A 20,016-nucleotide genomic window follows, 5' to 3' on the forward strand; every position below is an offset into this window, starting at 1 on the left:
GCAAGCATCTTGGTAAAATAATGATTTATTTCAAAAGGCCATCAAATAAAATGGCAAAGAAACAAATTAGTATTTGATCTGCCTCAAATAGAAGATATTATTGTAAATAATTCTAAACATAAGAACAATTTAGTGAATAAGGTAGGAGACTGGTAGACTTAATTTTTCAGATTCAATTTATAGATGTTCACCAGTCACCTGCTGTTTTGACAAGTTACTTACCAACTTGTGCTGCCATTTCTCCGTAAATTTATCCCCTAAGATGAGGATAATTCTTGCAAATTGTGTCACAAGCATTTTGAAAGGAACCATGAGTTATTGTGTAATGCTCTTGATATTCCTCAGATGTAGGGTCCTACACAAAGTAAAGTATTATTATACATCTCTCTAACAGTAGTCATCTGTTTGCATTATGATTTTTTTTTCCCTACCCTTGACACTGTGTTCTTGGGCACTAACCTTCCTCAAAGTAAAGTGTCCAAAGCAAGCCTCCATTCCTGACCCAAATAATTACTTTTTTTCAAGTCTTCAAATCATCCACATCTTTCTCATCCTTAGAAGGTATCATGAAAAGTAGGAGTTATAAAACATAATAAGCTTCTCTGGTATTATATGCTTTGGTTCAATATGTGGGATAATTTGGTATTTATAATCTGCTCTTGTGAATAATTTTATTTCACATATTTATACATTTTCCTATGTTACTTTTAAAATTTCAACTATATTTTAAGTAGTTCACTTATAGATTTATGTTTTATGAACAGAAAGAGCAAGTGAGAAAAATGAAGAAGCAAAAGGGCAAGCAAGTAATTACTGCTATGTGACCAAAATGCTTTCACTGGACTGACTCAACAGCAGAAATCACCATTTTGAGATACAATAAACAGAATCGATGCTCATGATTTTTACATCTTCTGTAGAAGAGTTGAGCATAGGCTACAACATATTTTATCATACTATTCAAAACTTTATCTGTTGCTGACTTTGCTAATCAAGTTAGTCTTCAGTTCAGAAAAAAATACATATATGTGAATTTTTAGTTTGTGTTGGCACAATATTGTATCTTGAAAACAGAACTCTCAACCTTCTTACACAGTGCCTAAAATGGCTTATTTCTGAATTTATATATGGGAAGGGAGGAGATAATAAAACATGGTATCTTCATTGTACAACTTATAAAAGAGAAAATTTTTAAGGTGGTTTTTTTTTTTTAACTTTCAGAATTACATTAAAATACTGATGGAAACTAGTTTCCTCCCAGGTTAATATTCTTTTATCTTCTAAATATGGCAGGGAAAACCTTCGTGGGATAAAGGTAAAACCACATGATTTAGCATGGTCCCTTAACATTTGCTAGCCTACTACTCGTTAGTCTCTTAATCTCATTTTACTTTAGTTACTTTATTTTACAAATGAGGACCATAACACCTGCCCTAGATACCATACAAGATCATTATGAGGATTAAATGAGATAATCTAACTAAAAGAACTCTGTAAACCTCGAAAAGCTATCAAAACAGTAATTTTTTAAAAAACTACATCACATTATTTACAAATTTATGATCGTATAATATATAGTACTGTTTCTAACATGAAACAAATGGAAATAGATGTGCAAAACATTAGGACCATGGTTACCAAATAATACCTATGATTGAATATACAGTGAATAAATGATCTTGTTAAGAAAAGTACACTTCCTATACTTTATCTTAAAATCTTCAGAAGTGAATTTGGAAGGAAATATAAATAAAACTATTTAGATGGACTGGTCTAGCCTTTTAAAGATCAAATATATTTACCTGTTACCTATGAATTAAGAGCAAATAGCTATTAAAAAAAATAGGTTTTAAAAAATTCTTATGAAGGAAAAATATACACATGAAAGTGAAATAGATGTTCACTTCTCTGGAAATAATCAGAGCTAGTAGTGATACCAAGGGATATACATATACAAGAGGACGAAAATGAACATGGACACAATCTATACTCTTGGTATAATAAAGGATATCAGTGAACCCTTCAGATGTGGTTCCTAAAATTTTCAGAATGGAAACCTCTCCCAACAGGCCACAGGTCAAATCTATTTACTACACTATAACGCTGAGTCCTTGGTAGGTTATGATAACTCTCAAGAATAGCTTACCCTTAATGAAGCCACCTGTTTCTCTTTCACATATATTACAGAATATTTAGTATGCTTATTTATAAGCCAGTCTCTACAAGCAAACAATTCCTAGCTCCCTCCTTTCTGTTTGCTTTCTTTCTGTCAGTTTAAAGCTCTGACAAAGTGAATTTTGTTTATTATGTGGTTCCAGAAATTCAATCAGACTCACTCAATTACCAAAAACTTTAAAACCAATTAAATAAGAACTCCTTACCTTTTAATTCAGTCCTCAAACTCACAAATTTAAAAAAAAAAAAAAAAGTTGGGCAAGGAGTACATTCAAATCTATTAAAGAATTATTCCCAAGGGAAATAATTTTAGTTAAAAAACATTAACAGTTTCTACTCAAACACCATAAATCAAAACTAAGCTTAAAAGAAAAGTCCCTATAAGAGTAACTACCTCCTTTTGAACTTTTACTTTCTCCTACCTCTGTAACCCAGATATACATCAATGAATCACTGAATCTGGACACTTCTAGTAAAAAGCTTTTCTCAAGATAAGGATCCTCTCCTATAAAACTAAACTACTTGAGCTCCAGATTTATTTTCTGCCTAGTTATGTGATCAATGGTTGAATTAAAATTAAGACTTCGTTTTCTTCCAGAAATATTTAATTTATCCCACAATGACATTTCCCATCAATTAAATTTCCTAGTTTCAAGGTATATATCATATCATGTCAACTTTCAATTCTCTCCAGCTATTTCATTTTATGTATGCCTTAATTCCCAGCCCAGCCTCTAAATTTTTCAAAGACAAAGTTCATGCCTTTCATTTTTATATTCCATGAATGTACCCTGGACAATGAGGCAATCCTAAATAGGTAATGTAAATTAGGTTAAACCCACCCTCCCAATTTTATATTACCAAATAATGCTTTCAAGATGAATCAATACAGTGATATAAATGTCACAATGTAATCATCACAATGTCAACATGACCACAAAAAAAACCTCTTCTGACTAGTTAAGTTTCCCAGAATCTTACCTACAGAGTTAAAAGCTGTTAAAGACACATACTACTACTGCAAAGGGTCTACCCTTGCCCTGGACACAAAGCAGATGCTTAATAACATTTAAAAACTTTAAACTTTAATAAACTTCAGTAACTATATTGGCAATTTCTATGTGCTGGCTTTGCACTTTTTATCTGCCCTACAACCTCTCAGAAATTACTAAAGTAATACAGAAATATATTCAATTATTTTTGTGGAGCATGTTAAGTATAAGAAAAGCAACAGCCCCAAAACCATGAAAATCTCAACTTGAGGCAGCATTCCAAGCTAAACAAAAAAGGTAAAGAATACATCTGCCTCTGAAGCAGTGATAACAAGTACATAACAATAAATTACCATTCATGTCTACACATGACAACCTCAAAACCTAAGATATGAAATTCTGATAAGATTCCAGAAAATATTCTTAGTGAGGTGGAATACAAGACAGCTGCCACTTTACCTTTAGAGTTCTGCAATAATTAAACCTACTGTGTTAAGGATTACTACCATTCATCCAAAAGACTTAAATTACAAATTAAGCCACAAAGAAAAAGATTAAGACCCTACCAACAAAGAAAGGATGAAAACTATACAGTATTTACAAGTTAGAAAGGTGAGGTTTGGCATGGTGGTGAGATGACATGAAAGATGAATAACATGCCTTAATATTTAATATCTTACTATTTTACACCTACATTAACCTCTTAAAAGTAGACTAACAATAGCAATCACTTAAATAATGAAGTGGTAAAGAAGAATAATTGCCATAGAAAATGCTTAAGTGCCATTATTGTTGAAGTTAAAGAAGAATCTGTAAATCAGTACTGCTATGGTCTATCTTATCTGAATTTACCATCTTAAGAATTAACTTTTAGTAATCATAATGGAGTCTTCTTCAATTTCTTTCATAAGCTTTCCATAGTTTTCAGTGTATAGACTGATCAAAATTGAGAGCAAAATTCACACAACAATAATTCCAAGTGTGGTAATACCTTATTTTAAAATACGTACGTATATTTAGGAAAAGAAAATGTGAGATGTGACCAAATTCCTCAAAATTCTCATTACACTAAAAATTATTTTACATTTGGCTTATATGACTCCTACAAAATCAGGACATATTATAGTCACAAAACTTTTAATAGCTGATACTACTACCTCAAAGTAGGAGATTAGAGGAATAAAACATATTTCAAACTAAGCCAAATAAAATTATGTATTTAAAATACTAGAGTAGGGACAACAATAGAAAAACTAGGATGTATGTCAGGCAAGCTTCCATCTTATTTATTTTTCTCTGATGTATAGAAAACAACACAGTAAATTATGCAATTAAAATCTGCCAAGGTGGCTGAATAGTACTTATTAAACAGGACCTACATTCTATATATGCTCTATACCTATATATTCTATACTAAAGAAAAAGCGTATCCACACTGCATGCTGGTTTTCTCAACTGTTTTATATCACCATAATTATGTTCTGAAACCAAAGCTTCATACAATAAGGGTTCACAACAATAGTTTAAAAAAACAGAAACCACAAAATAATTAAGTACTCAGAAGCATGCAAATGTAAAGGATATATTTAACTCTTCGTTTGCTTTTAAAGCTTGATAAAAAAAATATGGGTTTAGGACTAGAGAAATTATTTGACATTTCAAGCTTACAAGATACAATTATTAGAAATAGTAAACAAAAAATTTTTCAACTTACCTGGTTTCTTTCTGGATTTTTCATGACCTAGCTGTCCTAGATCATTACATCCACACGTGTACACTGTTCCATCATCCAGAACAAATACAGTATGTCTGAGTCCACATCCCACATCTCGGACCTTTTTATTTATAAAAAAGTCACTTTTTCTGGGCTCTAGTACAATTTCTTCATCAATTCCACCTAACCCTAGCTGTCCAAAAGATGCATTTCCCCAGCACAACATGTTTGTAATTCTTTTGGTCTTCCAGTTTCAATATAAAATTTCCTCTGAAACACTGGAAAGTTGGAGGTATCCCTATGTCTGAGGAAATACAAAAAAAGTTAATATGACTTCAAAGGAAACATGTTTAATTGCTCTTTAAAGTGCTAGGCTACAATAATCACTATATAGTAAACATGGAATCTATTTTATAATATGCTACATTAAGGACTATCCAGTTTCAAAAACCAATCAGTTGTATTTTTAAAAATATGTCATACATTAACATTTGCAGAAAATGGTTTACTCTCCATGATTCTTTGCAAAATTTAAAACATGTGGACTAGTTTTGACTTTTTGCTACCTTGTGATAGACTAACAAAAATATTAAGTACCTTAATGAAATTCATTTTAGCTTCACTTTAAATAATTTTATCCTGAGCAAGAAATAAAACCGGCAAAATCAAGTATATATAGTGAAAATTTTTGCCAGTTACACAAACATAAAACCTTTCAATCTCCCTCAAAAAACCTTTTAATACCTACCTCTACATCAACAGACAACTTAAGTTCTTACTTGTAATCAAAATAAAACCAATGATGTAAACTTTAAATCCCCCAGTATTTAAATGATCTAATAACTGAAATAATAGGCCTTCCAGAAAAGTATGGTTCTCTCCCGTCAAACCTCAATCTTAAAACAATCGCTTGTGACCTCATCACTTACTTAAATTTAAAACTAAATCCACGCACATAACCACATACAAAAGAAAATATGCAGTTTAAGTATAAAGATGGTCTCCCAAATTCAACATTTTCTATTATAAGTGGTAATCCTGATTGAAAAATATTTCCCCGGGGAAATCTGTATCTATCTATATACCTCTGAGACAAGTATTTGAAAATGGGGGGGGGGGAAATTGCAAATAACCCTAGCACTGAAGATTTTTCAAGAACAGAAATGGGGGCTGGGACATTGATAGTCTGGTGGCGAAATCTGTAGAACTTTCCAGTACACTGGAAAAGACACGGATATCAAAGAGCCCACTTCATCTAAACCCACACAGATTTTTAAACACATCGCGTTACTAAATCACACAATTACAGGAAGTCAGCCTATTCCCGTTGTTGTCACCCACATTCCTTACACAGAACCTGAGAAGTTTCAAAACCCAACTTTCCTACGTTCGGGCTAGCAATTGCCAAAGCTGTCCATTCCATGACCTATCCATTCAGAGAAGTTTGATTTCATTCTTTTGGGACATCGGAACTCGATGGTTCCCGAGAGTTCTGCATTGTCTAACCGTATTTTTTTTTTTTTTTAAGAATAGAGGACAGAAAAATACCTCCAAATTCAGCGCACAAGGTTTAACCATCCTTTTCTTTAAAAAAGGCAGAAAGAATGGAAAAGGCGTCCTCTCGCCAGCAACAGGTAGGGAAATGAGAAGCACTTTACTCCCATCATTCCCTGAACAGGCACTCAGCCTCAGCTCATGGGAACCAGGAGAGCGAAATCGACTGCACACACCCAACCCCGCGGGCCGACCATTCAACTACGGCAATCTCCCGCTCGCAGCAGCCGCAGAGGCCAGCCGACGAGGCTCCGCACTTGGGCGGCCCTCAGTCCGAGGGAGGCCCTAGCCCAGGGAGGTGCGACATTCCAACCCCCCGGCCAGAGAGCACCGACACAGTCCTCGTCCCCCGCCCCCCACCCTAAGGAAGCGCTGAGAAAGCAGCCAGCGCCAGGCCGGCCTGTATCCGCCCAGCCCAGCCAGCCCCCTCCCTAACGCCGTCACACGCCCCCGAATCCACCGGGGCAACGACTCACCCAGCCCCTCAAGGCAGGGGAAGCCCAGGGCGACGGGGGGCGGCGCCACCCCAGAAAGCGAGGCAATCGCGGCAGCTAAGGCAGGTCTCCAGCTCCTGGACCCTCCTCCTTCAGCCAGCGGCTGCGAACACCAGAGCTCCTCCGGCGTCGGTACTGTCCGCTGCTCTCTTCCCCAGCTCCTGTGAAACTTTACCGGGTACCTCAGAGAAAAGCAGCAGCCACCGCTGTCCAGTTCAGAGACAGCCGTCAGCGACCCGGATGGAGCGGGCGGGGAAGGACAGGAGGCAAGCGGGGCGGAGAGCGCGAGGGGTGGGGAGAGTTGGGGAAGAGACTGGGGAGGAGAAGGGAGAGGGGGAAGGTAGCTCGCGGGGAGGGGGGAGGGGAGGGGCAGGCCGGAAGTGAGCCATGGAGCACGCGCGCGAGCCCTCACACTTCCCGGCCCGCGCGCCTGCGCTGGAATCCTCCCAGGGCACCTCGACCCTGGCGCTTGCGCAGTGTGCTGTTTTGCGTTGCTTTAAGAGGAAAATGCCAAATACAGAAGTTGGGAGTTTGCGAAGGCGTGTTGGGGTGATTGGAGTGTCTTGTAAGAGCGCTTCTGCGCTCACAAGGGCCTTTTAGTGAAGAAAATCTCTTCCTTTGTTGGTTTGGTTGTCTTTCTGCTCCTAGGTTCCAGTCTATTATTTCATTCTACCTTTTTTCCAAGGAGAATTTAAAGTAACCGATAAACATCACCTATACAAATATAAAGGCGGGTGAAGCCTTTTATTTTACCCTTACCCTAAACCGGAGCTAGTTAGTCTGAGGATGCCAGGTATGTTCGCAGCTATGACTGAACCTACTGGCATTAAATATCAGCAACACCAGTTCGGTCTCCTAGTGAAGTGATGGCTGCACTTTTCTGCGCTCTCCCTGAAAGATAAACTTACAGAGAAGGGCTTCCATTCAGAGAAAATTCAGCAGTGCATGTGACGAGAGTCGCTGCTTCATACAAACGAAGTCTGGCTTTCCTAGGGCAGTCTTCATAACAACCTCTTAAAAAGGAGGAAAACTTGAAACAAGGCACTCTTGAAATTTTGTTGGACTTTGCTAGACCTGTGAGTTTGGCGTGAATGTTGAGAACTCAGGAAGAATTCCACAATAAGCCACATTTCTTTATGTCATTGAAATAATCTATTTTAGATTAGGAAATGCCTGTGCTAGAATGTGTATGTGCGTTATTTTCTTAGGGCTGCCACAATAAAATATCAATTGGATGGCTTAAAACAACAAATTTATTGTCTCACAGTTACAGAGCCCAGAAGTTAGAAATTAGTGTGGCAGCAGGATTAGTTCTCCCTTGAGGTCTCAAAAGAATGTTTTCCGTACATTTTTAGCTTCTCAGGGTTGCTGACAATCCTTGGTATTTCTTGGTTTATAGATGCATCACTCTAATGTCCGTCTCCATCTCTGCCAACACCATGGTGTTCTTCCTGGTGTGTCTGTGTCCAAATTTCCCTCTTATAAGGACACCATTCATTGGGTTAAGGCCCACCCTGATCCATTATGACCTATTTTAAACTGGATTACATCTGCAAAGATCCTCTTTCCAGATAAGGTCACATTTTCAGATACTGGAATTTAGGATTTAACCATATCTCTTTGGAGGATCCAGTTCAACCCAACATAGTATGTTATAGAAACAAGTATAAAAATGACAAGATACTCAAACAAACATAATTTCAATATTGGGAGAGGTGGGGATACTAACAAAACATATTCTATTCTTATTTTATTATTCTCCTTTGCCCTTTTAGGACTTTTGTTGTCTTTTAACCTTAAGGACTTGATGTCTCAGTATATCATTAAAGGGGAAGTTATGGGATCTGGGATCTTTAAGATATGTACTTGACACTGCAACAAATAAACAGTAAAATTTGAGTGGCATAGCATAATTGAAGTATATTTTATCTTTTAACAGTCCAAATGAGTGTTCCTAATGACTGATGAAACTGATTTTCCAGGAACAGTGAGAGATGGAGGCACAGAGAGCCTCTTAAAACGCTTGTCGGGGAGGTGCCACGTACCACTTCTGCACCAACATTTGCAAGAACTACACACCTAGATGCAAGGAGACTGGGAAACAATACCTGTCCAAGTTCCCAGGTACTTCTGTAAACCATGGAAGAGAAAGCATGAATTGGTAGACAGCTATCTCTGCCACATGGATGCATCTCTGTATGGAATATTTTTAAAGCTAGGTCTTGCTTGTTAGAAAGTGGAAAGAACATTTCTAGATGTTTGTTTTAATCTTATAAATCTATGAAACTGTGGTGCAAGATCTTAGAAAAGAACGTGTGATTATCTTTAAGGTAAGACAAGTATAGGTTCAGAGAGTTATTGGGATAATGTAAATTTGTTGTATAAAAGCATTAGATCAATGAGTATGGCCTGTAGTGCTGGTTTCTCTGGATTCATAGCCTGAAGCTACAGGCCATCTCATACTTCTATCCTTCTATCCTCCCAAAGACACCTCCAGACATTTATTAATGGTCTGTTTTACAGAAAATTACTTCTCAGTCACAATTTTTATAGATCGGGAATATTAATCATATCTCACTGGGTTGTTGTGAGGATTTAATAAGATAACATGTACTGTGCCTTGTACCTGGCAAGTGTTTTGAAAATACTAGCTTTTTATTTATTTACTTAATTTAAAAAAAAAATTTTTTTTAATGTTTTTATTTATTTTTGCGACAGAGAGAGACAGAACATGAGCAGGGGAGGGCCAGAGAGAGAGGGAGACACAGAATCGGAAGCAGGCTTCAGGCTCTGAGCTGTCAGCACAGAGCCCGATGCAGGGCTCGAACCCACAGACTGAGATCATGACCTGAGCCGAAGTTGGACGCTTAACCGACGAGCCACCCAGGCGCCCCAATACTAGCTTTTTAAAAAAAATTTTTTTAGTGTTTATTTTTGAGAGAGAGGAAGACAGAGCCCAAGCAGGGAGGGGCAGAGAGAGAGACACACACACAGAATCCAAAGCAGGTTCCAGGCTCTGAGCTGTCATCACAGAGCCTGACAGGGGCTCAAATCCACGAACTGGAGATCATGACCTGAGCCAAAGTTGTATGTTTAACCGACTAGCCATCCAGGGGCCCCCAAAATATTAGCTTTTATTATTACTAATATTGTCTGTCCTGAACTACAAGGTGTAAAACAACATTTGAGAAAGCATTTCCTCTCACCAGTAATGATATAATTTTAATTTAGAAAGAAAGTAAAATACTTTTTATCTGTTCTTTTCATTAAAAAAAATTATAATGCGGGGCACCTGGGTGGCTCAGTCGGCCCCGCGTCCAGCCCCGCGTCGGCTCTGGGCTGACAGCTCGGAGCCTGGAGCCTGTTTCTGATCCTGTGTCTCCCTCTCTCTCTGCCCTTTCCCCCACTCTCACTTTGTCTCACTCTGTCTCTCATAAATAAATAAATGTAAAAAAAAAAATTTCTTTTTTAAATAATAATGCTCAGACTGTTGAGAGACCACTAAAAGGGTATTCGTTATGTCCCAGGCTATCCCTTGCTACTTTCCATCCAGCAATACTGCTTTTGCTGGAACTCACCTCACCTCCTTCATTCACGTCTCTGCTCATCACCTCTCCACTCTTCCTTCACCACCCTATCCATAATACTACCCCCACCACTCTCTAGAATCTTTTTCTGCTTTATTTCATTTCTGTTATCACTACCTGATATTTTATTGCATAATATATAAAAGTATAATATTATATTTATTATAGTACATATTATTACATGTCATATACAGATAAATTTTAAAATCGATAACTGGGGCTCCTGGGTGGCTCAGTCGGTTAAGTGTCCGACTTCGGCTCAGGTCATGATCTTGCAGTTTGTGAGTTCGAGCCCTGCATCAGGCTCTGTGCTGACAGCTTGCTCAGAGCTGGAGCCTGCTTAAGATTCAGTCTCTCTTTCTCTCTGCCCCTCCCCCACTCACACTCTGTCTCTCTCTCAAAAATAAATAAACATTTAAAAAAAATTTTTTTAGGGGCGCCTGGGTGGCGCAGTCGGTTAAGCGTCCGACTTCAGCCAGGTCACGATCTCGTGGTCCGTGAGTTCGAGCCCCGCGTCGGGCTCTGGGCTGATGGCTCAGAGCCTGGAGCCTGTTTCCGATTCTGTGTCTCCCTCTCTCTCTGCCCCTCCCCCGTTCATGCTCTGTCTCTCTCTGTCCCAAAAATAAATAAACGTTGAAAAAAAAAAAATTTTTTTTTAAATAGATAACCAGTTGTGTACAATCTAATATACAGCTTACCTTGAACAACACAGGTTTGAACTGCATGGGTCCACTTATATGAATTTTTTATAGTAAAATGCCATAAATGTATTTTCTTTATGACTTTTTAAATAGCATTTTCTTTTTTCTAGCTTACCTTTTGGTAAGAATACAATATATAATACCTATAACATACAAAATATATGTTAATCAGCTGTTGATATTATTGGTAAGGCTTCAGGTCAATAGCAGACTATTAGTAATGAAGTTTCAGAGGAGTCAAAGTTATACACAGATTTTCAACTCTGCTGATGATCAGCATCCCTAACCCCTGCATTGTTCAAAGGTCAGCTATATTAAATAGATAGATATATAACTTCTGTCTTCTCCACTATAATGAAAACTACAGGGGCTTTGTAAGGCAGGGGTGTTGTCTGTTTTACTCAGTGCTGTATTCCAAATATCTTGAACAGTTCCTGGCCTATAGCATATACTCAAAAAAATGTATTGAATTAATTAATTAATGGTGCTGGCAGCATTGTAAATTATCACAGCCTTTTTGTAAATAAATTTGGCGATAATGTTTCACAAGCCAGTAAATTTTGGGGTGCCTGGGTGGCTCAGTCAGTTAAGCATCCAACTTCAGCTCAGGTCATGCTCTCATGGTTCATGGGTTCCAGCCCTGCATCGGGCTCTGTGCTGACAGCTTGGAGCCCAGAGTTTGCTTCCGATTCTGTATCTCCCTCTCTCTCTGCCTCTCCCTCGTTCACACTCTGTCTCTCTCTCTAAAATAAATAAATATTTTTTAAAAATTTAATAAAATTTTTTTTAAAAAGCCAATAAATTTCACTCAACAAAAGTTAACAATATTTGTTATGAGACATTGCACTATTTACCTGAATTATTTCACTCCTGGACGCTGGCCTAAGGACATACAAGATGCATTCAACAAATCTTTATTTAGCACCTACTAAATTCTAATAGGAGAGATAGATAAAAACAAAGAGGCAGCAAATAGAATTATGAACAAAGATTTTTAGTGTAATGTGATTTCTAATAGAAATTAAAAACAACCTAAGTTCCACAATTGGAGAAATGGAATGTGTGGCAAGATTAATCCTTTTATTGTTAACATTGAAAGAATTTGTCACCAATAACCACCAAGTCATAGATTGATTCTGCCTTGAGTGGACAACTGGAAAAGCCTCCTCCAGTCATTTTACCCCCTCCTGCATTCCAAGTTTAGAGTCTTCAATCAAGTAGTTGTATGCCCACGTTTACTTGAGTCCCTTGGTGGAATCCCTTCTTCTGGAGAGTTCTGCCCTTTCATCCCCTGTCTTATGGGCTCAATAGTTATCTCTTCTCCTTGGTCTTTGATCTAGCATTATGGCTCCAGCCTGAAATGTAAACAAGGCAGCCAAATCTTCTGTACAATTCTTCAACAGATCTTTACTGAATACCTACTCTGTGCTGCCTTCCCACTTCTAGTTATATATATAGTTATATACTATATATATATACTATATATACTATATATATATGTACTATACTATATATATACTATATATATGTATATAACTATGTGTATATATATGTATATATGCATACATATATATATTATATATATACACATACATACATACAATTAGGGGCGCCTGGGTAACTCAGTCGGTTAAGCATCCTACTTCAGCTCAGGTCATGATCTCACGGTTCATGAGTTCAAGCCCTGCGTCGGGCTTTCTGCTGTCAGCACAAAGCCCACTTAAGGTTCTCTGGGTCCTGTTCTCTCTGCCTCTTCCCTGCGCGCGCTCTCTCTTTCTCTCAAAAATAAACATTTAAAAAAAATCTTAACAAAAAAACAATTAGGTCAGGGTACCTGCTTGGCCCAGTTAGTTAAGCATCCAATTCTTGATTTTGGCTCAGGTCACGATCCCAAGATCATGAGATTGAGCCCCACATCCAGCTCCACACTAGGTGTGGAGTGTGCTTAAGATTCTCACTCTTTCTCTCTCTCCCCCTCTCCCTCCCTCACTCCCTCTTCCTCTCCCTCTGCTCCTACCCCCCATCTCTCAAAACAAACAAAAAAGTTAGGCACCAAATGAAAGTATTTCAAACTGTAATAAATACTAAGGAAAGAAACAAGAAGTAGAAATGAAGAATAGAGTAAGCCATTGAAATAGAATAGACAATGAAGGTCTCAGTGGAGGAGTTGCTATTAAAACTGAAAACAGGAGGCTCCTGGGTGGCTCAGTAGATTAAGTGTCTGACTTCATCTCAGGTCATGATCTCACAGTTCGTGAGTTCGAGTTCCGTGTCGGGCTCTGTGCTGACAGCTCAGAACCTGGAGCCTGCTTCAGATTCTGTCTCCATCTCTCTGCCCTTCCCCTGCTTGTGCTCTCTCTCTCTCTCTCTCTTTCTCTCTCTCAAATATAAAATAAAACATTTTTAAAAAAACTTTTTAAACTGAAAACAAGTGCCTGGATGGCTCAGTTCGTTAAGTGTCTGACTCTTGGTTTTGGCTCAGGTCGTGATCTCATGGTTCGTGAGATCAAGCCCTAAGTCGGGCTCCACACTGACAGAACACTCAGCACAGAGCCTGCTTGAGATTCTCTCTCTCTCTCTCTCTCTCTCTCTCTCTCTCTCTCTCTCTCCCCCTCTCCCCCCCCCTTCCAAAAATAAATTTAAATAAATAAGTAAATGTGAAAACAGAGAAGAATCAAGCCTTGTGAAGAGAGGAGCAAAGTGGAGCCCTTGAGGCAGGAAAGAACTTGGCATTTTCCAGAAATTGAATGAAAATTAGTGTAGATGGAGCTCAGGAACCCAGCTAGGTGTTTGGTGATAAGCAGTCAGAGGCTAGATCAAGTAGGTCATATTAAGGAGTTTTAGTGCAGTTACTGCACTAAGGGTTTAAGGCAGGAGAGGGGGCATCAATTATAAGTGTTAAAAAGATTCCTTTGCTGCTGGACTGGACAGGATTGCTGAAGTAGAGGAGGGTAAAATGGAGGAAGTTATTTAGGAGGCTTTTGCAATAATCCAAATGAGAGATAATAGTGGTGGGGACTAAGGTAGTTGTGATGGAGATAAAGTGAAAAAGACAGTTTCAAAACATACTTTGGAGATAGGACTAACAGGGTTGTGATGGATGGTTTGTAGGGGATCACAGAATGGGAGGAATGGTGGGCTGCTCACTGGTAGTTTTCTGACTTGAGGACATTTACAAATGAGAATGACTGGTGAGCGAAGAGGGAAGACACACTTTAACTAGGAGAAATTAATTGTTCTGACCTTAAGTTTGAAAAACCAAGAGTGTGTTTCTGTATTCATTTCGTAGGGTTGCCATAACAAAATATCACAGACTGGTGGCATAAACAACAGAAAATTATTTTCTCTAAATTTTGGAGGCTAGAAGTTAGACATCAAGGTGTTGGCAGGTTTGGTTACTTCTGAAAGGCCTGTCTCCTTGGTTTGCATATTGCCCCCTTCTCCCTGGGTGATCACATTCCTTGGTCTATGTGTTCTCTGTGTCTTAGTCTCCTTATAAAGACACTGGTCATATTGGGTTGGGGCTCACCCACTTAACCTCAGTTTACTTTAATTACTTCTTTAAGCCGTATCTCCAAATATAGTCATATTCTGAGGTACTGGGGGTTAGGACTTCAGCATATGAATTTGGGGGAACATAATTCATCCCATAACAGTTTTTTTTTTTCTTTTGAATTGCATTGTAAAAAGTCCTTCTGTTGGGGCACCTGGGTGTCTCAGTTGGTTAAGCACCCAACTCTTGATCTCAGCTCAGGTCATGATCTCACAGTTCGTGGAATCGAGCCCCACATTAGGCTCTGCCCTGACAAAGTGGAGCCTACTTGGGATTCTCTTTCTCCTCCTCTCTCTGCCCCTCCTCTCCTCAAAATAAATAAATAAACTTAAAAAAAAAAAGTCCTTCTGTTATCCTAGGTGTTTATTGGCCTAGCCCAAAGTGAGTGAGATAGAAAAACTCTCTTCTGCCACATAAATGAGAAATCACAGAAGAAAATTTGGCCTTCCTTTTTAATACATGCAAGCAAAACAATTTAATTGATCATATATGTAATGATATATGCCATTTAATCTATGACATAAAGAATAATTTTGAATATTTATTATAGAATCTTTCTCAACTGTCCTCACAATTATGCTAACATCCTTTCCTTCTCCAAATGTACATTCTGGCTTGAATTTCTTTTTTTTTTTTTTTTCAATGTTTATTTATTTTTCAGAGAGACAGAGCATGAGTGGGGGAAGGGCAGAGAGAGAAGGAGACACAGAATCTGAAGCAGGCTCCAGGCTCTGAGCTGTCAGCACAGAGCCCGACGCGGGGCTCGAACTCATGAACTGTGAGGTCATGACTCAAGCCGAAATCGGATGCTTAGCTGACTGAGCCACTGACGCATCCAATTCTTTAATTTCTTTCACAGTGTTGCAGTGTCAAATGATAGTAATGTTCATATTATGAATATCTGAAACATTTTTAAATGCTTTCTTTTTGTAACTCCCTATAATTTGTGTTTGCTTCCCATCCCCCAATTACAGGAATTCAGCTGACATTCAAATAGGCATAAGCCTGAAAAAATCACATGTAATGTGGTCCTTGACCAGTATGTGGGGATGTGTCCATGCCTTTGAAATTACAGTGTAAGTGCTCCAGTTACCACACTTTCTAAACAGAGAAAGTGCTCAAAACACCCTGGGGTTTTATTTTATGTGTCTGTGACAGCAAAGAATAAAAACTGTTAAACAAAATCTTAACTGTGTGATAAACTATATGCTTTAAAATTAATTTTATCCCACAGCAATCATGAGATGAGGATTCTCTCAGTCCAATTAATAATGAACACTACCAAAGCAATATAATATGAAGTATGGGATCTATACTTATATGAATTTTTTAAGTCTGTGTTTTCTTTAAAAAAAAAAAAAACTATTGGGGCACCTGTGTGTCTCCTTCACTTAGGCGTCTGACTTTGGCTCAGGTCATGATATCACAATTCATGGGTTTGAGCCCCATGCCAGGCTCTCTACTGACAGCTCAGAGCCTAGAGCCTGCTTCCAATTCTATGTCTCCCTGTCCCTTTGCCCTCCCCTGCTTGCACTCTGTCTCTCAAAAAAAAAAAAAAAAAAGTAGCAATAAAGAGAAGAATCTCAACTCAGTTTAACAGTCAAACTTTTGGGTAGCAAATAGAATTATTTTGTTGCTACTGATTTCAGAGACTGTTATAAAGATATTGGAGGCTGGAAAGTTCTAATTTAGCTGTTAGAAATATGAAATCTTGGAAATTTGTTTTATTTTGTTCCTTGTCCTAGGTCCCACACCACCTAAATCATTAATATAACCATCAAGTCAAAGGGCAAGATTATATATATATAGATATATATATATACATACACGTATGGATACATACATATATACATAACTATGCATATATATTTTTTATAAGCATATATTTTTTTTAATTTTTTTTTTCAACGTTTATTTATTTTTGGGACAGAGAGAGACAGAGCATGAACGGGGGAGGGGCAGAGAGAGAGGGAGACACAGAATCGGAAACAGGCTCCAGGCTCTAAGCCATCAGCCCAGAGCCGACGCGGGGCTCGAACTCACGGACCGCGAGATTGTGACCTGGCTGAAGTCGGACGCTTAACCGACTGCGCCACCCAGGCGCCCCTATAAGTATATATTTTTAAGTGACATGTCTTACTGCCCTCAAACAGGATCAGAACTAAAATTAATTATACCTACAGGTCTTTGTCAAATTAACAGTACTACTTCTTTGAACAGAAATTAGCTACCGCATCTTTATCTTCATCTATTGAATCTTTTATTAATAACTTTCAAAGTAATGGTATAAAAGAAACAGCCTTGCTATGTATCTTAATCGATTTTCACTTTTTATAAGGGGAACTGATAACATATTTCAGATTCTTAATTAAGCATTAGAAATCTTCTGAAGGCAGCACAGAGGACTGCAAAATTAAGGAGATGGAAAAAGCTTTTTAAACTCCCTCTCAAAAAAACAAAGATAGATAGATACGTAGATAAACTCCCTCTCAACACACACATACAACTCGTATACTCTAGAACCAACTGATGGTTGCCTTCAACATACTGTAATTTTTATACTTATTGACTGCAAATTTTTTTTAAAATGTGTAGTGCTACTCATGCTTTCTCTTTGGAAAAATAAAAAGATTGTCATAGCTGGGATCAGAAATAAATAAAACAGACATTTTTATGGACAGATTTTCATTAGGGTTTGAAAATGTTATTATTATAGTCTCAATGTAAGATCTTACAGCCTGAAGGAACAGTTGAGCAGTAGTGACAAGGAAGGACAGAGTGTTCCTAGAAGACAAATTATAGTTGCCACCTCCACATTGCCTAAATACAGTTTAACCACATTAAAATGACAGAAATGTTTGTCCAAGAAGAATGTCATGCAGTTCAAGCTGCTGTTTTACTTTTAAAAAAAGAAAGAAACTACCCTTTGTAAACACATGGATATTAAAAGTTGAAGTGTTGTGTGCTGTTCACTTTTAGCAAATAACAACCTCATCTGTTCAGTTTCAAACTGCTCCCATTCTCAAGTTCTGATAGTGTTGACAATAAAATAGAAATCCTGTGGAATGGTGAATGTTAAAATTGTTCTTAATGTGGAAAACATCTTTTTTAAAATTTAATGGGGCTCCTGGGTAGCTCAGTCAGTTAAGCATCTGACTCTTGATTTGAGCTCAGGTTATGATCCCAGGGTCATGGAGATCAAGCCCTGTGTCAGGCACCACACTGAGTGTGGAGACTGCTTAAGATTCTCTCTCTCTCCCTCAGCTCCTTTCCCCCACTCTCTCTCTAAAAAAATAACAAAATTTAAGGTACTGCATCATCAGAGAATCTACTTGCACACTAAATTAATCTATGGTAAGGGTGAAATATTTTACCATCCTTCTCTAACTTAGTTACAAATAGACTGGGTAAGATGGTTTATTTTATTTAACCTAAAAACTCTTCTGTTTATAATTTAAATTTGTTTAGTATGAAAAATTCTCATAAAATAGGTTTATTTTAAAATATTAATGCTTATTGTTAATAATTCAAACAAGGTACAAAGAATAATCATCAGAAATACCACCTTAGGAGATACACGTGGCTAACATTTTATCAAACATTATTCTGATATTCTTCCCTACTCCAAAGTATATTGTACACTCACAGAGGTCAATGTAAGTTTATTTAATGGATCTTGGAGCTTTGTAACCTATTTTTACTTACCAGGGTGCTAAGGACCTCTTTCCAAGTATTGGGGAGCTTAAAGTTCACATAGAAGACATACCCAGATCATAAAACTACAGGGTGAACTATCCACAAATGTGAATAAATAATAGATATGTTCAGTCTTCTTCTGTTCAAACTGAATAAAAATCTTTTTTCCAGTGTTATTAAAATAGAATTGGCATATAACATTGTGTAAGTTTAAGGTGTACAATGTGATGATTTGATATACATGTGTATTGTGAAATGATTACCACAATAAGATTAATTAACACCTCTGTTACCTCAAAACATCTTGCCAACTTGAATGTATTCAGATATGTTGTTATACTAATAGTCATGATATGTGTTTTGACCACCTAGAATTGGCTTCTCCAGGTTCTTCAACTCTTCTGGCTCCATAGAATAGCAAAATGTTTTGTGGGGTATAAAGGAGAGCCTTGAGATACTGCTTAGCATATCCATCTTGTCTACTACACTTGCATGTTTATATTCTTTATGTTAATATGCAATTTGTCTGATTATACCAATAAATACGAAGACATAGTTGCCTTGTGGCCATAATTATTTAAACTTTCATCCCTCCTACCAGCACCTCAGTTCCAACTGTCCAGCCTAGACTTGGACTTCTGCCATAGACTGTGGGCTCTTTGGCCCATCCACACAACCACTGGCATGGTATTTCTAAAATGCAGATTTGATCATATCTCCTTAAAATTTTTTATCATCTAGGTATTTAACATCTTATATAATCTTAACCTCCTCTGCAACCTCATACCAACCACATCCTCCAAATCATACCTTATCTTTATTTTACGAGCTCTGAAAAATTCTCTCTTAGGGGTGCCTGGTGGCTCAGGCAGTTAAGCATCCAACTCGATTTCAGCTCAGGTCGTGATCTCGAGGTTCGTGAGTTCAAGCCCCACGTCCCTGCTTGGGATTCTCTCTATCTCTCCCTTTCTCTCTCTCTCTGCCCCACTCCTGCTCGCTCTCTCTCTCTCTCTCAAAATAAATAAGTTCTTTCTCATACCATCCCACATTTTCATGTTATTTCTTTAACCTAGTGATATTAACATTTTTCAAGACTCAGCTCAAGCAGTACTTTCCTTTTGAAGACTTGCCCTGTCTGTGACAGTTGGGAGAACCCCATCCTCTCTGATGCCATCCTGTGTTATAGAACTTGCCACTTAACAGCATTATCAATTGCCTGCCTTCTCCCTCACTAGACTGCTAGCTCACAAGGTCAGGAACTTGGATCTTTTCATCCTTGTATTCCGAAGAATAAATGAATATAAATTGTTTCATATTTGTCAGAAGCTCTAATTGGCATAATTTTTATCTTTGAATAATAAAATATGAGAAATAAATTGTTAGAAAAATGTTGTTGTACAAAATCTTTCAAAACTGTGTCTCCAGGGAAGAAAGATATTTAAGAAACCCTCAGTGGAGAAGATAGAATATGTATATAATAAATATCCATTAAATATTTGTTAATTGAGCAGTTGTTCCTTGTTTAGATTATAATCTTTCTAAGGGAGGGA

General features: G+C 37.7%; 2 protein-coding genes across 7 annotated transcripts in view; one reads left to right on the forward strand and one right to left on the reverse strand.

Annotated features, from left to right (window-relative positions):
- Positions 1–7,051, reverse strand: part of HERC4 (HECT and RLD domain containing E3 ubiquitin protein ligase 4) — a 138,487-nt gene extending 131,436 nt beyond the window's left edge. For 5 of the 6 annotated variants that reach the window (XM_047825530.1, XM_047825529.1, XM_047825528.1 and 2 more), the window contains exons 1-2: positions 6,912–7,051; positions 4,882–5,185 (exon numbers count right to left, since the gene is read on the reverse strand). In XM_047825530.1, coding sequence (XP_047681486.1) covers positions 4,882–5,107 — 226 coding nt within the window. In that variant the 5' untranslated portion in view covers positions 5,108–5,185; positions 6,912–7,051. Of the gene's footprint in view, positions 1–222; positions 352–4,881; positions 5,186–6,911 lie in introns of those variants that run through there. The other variant, XM_047825531.1, reaches the window with a different exon arrangement.
- On the forward strand, positions 6,358–15,954 carry LOC125147587 (uncharacterized). Its single transcript, XM_047824671.1, has 5 exons — positions 6,358–6,388; positions 6,477–6,683; positions 6,802–7,195; positions 8,912–9,053; positions 15,745–15,954. The coding sequence occupies exons 1-5, from the start codon at positions 6,358–6,360 to the stop codon at positions 15,754–15,756; spliced, it is 786 nt and encodes a 261-aa protein (XP_047680627.1). The 3' UTR covers positions 15,757–15,954.
- Positions 15,955–20,016: the final 4,062 nt, after the last annotated feature.

The sequence above is a fragment of the Prionailurus viverrinus genome, chromosome D2 (genome assembly GCF_022837055.1).
Source record: "Prionailurus viverrinus isolate Anna chromosome D2, UM_Priviv_1.0, whole genome shotgun sequence".
Classification (NCBI taxonomy): domain Eukaryota; kingdom Metazoa; phylum Chordata; class Mammalia; order Carnivora; family Felidae; genus Prionailurus; species Prionailurus viverrinus.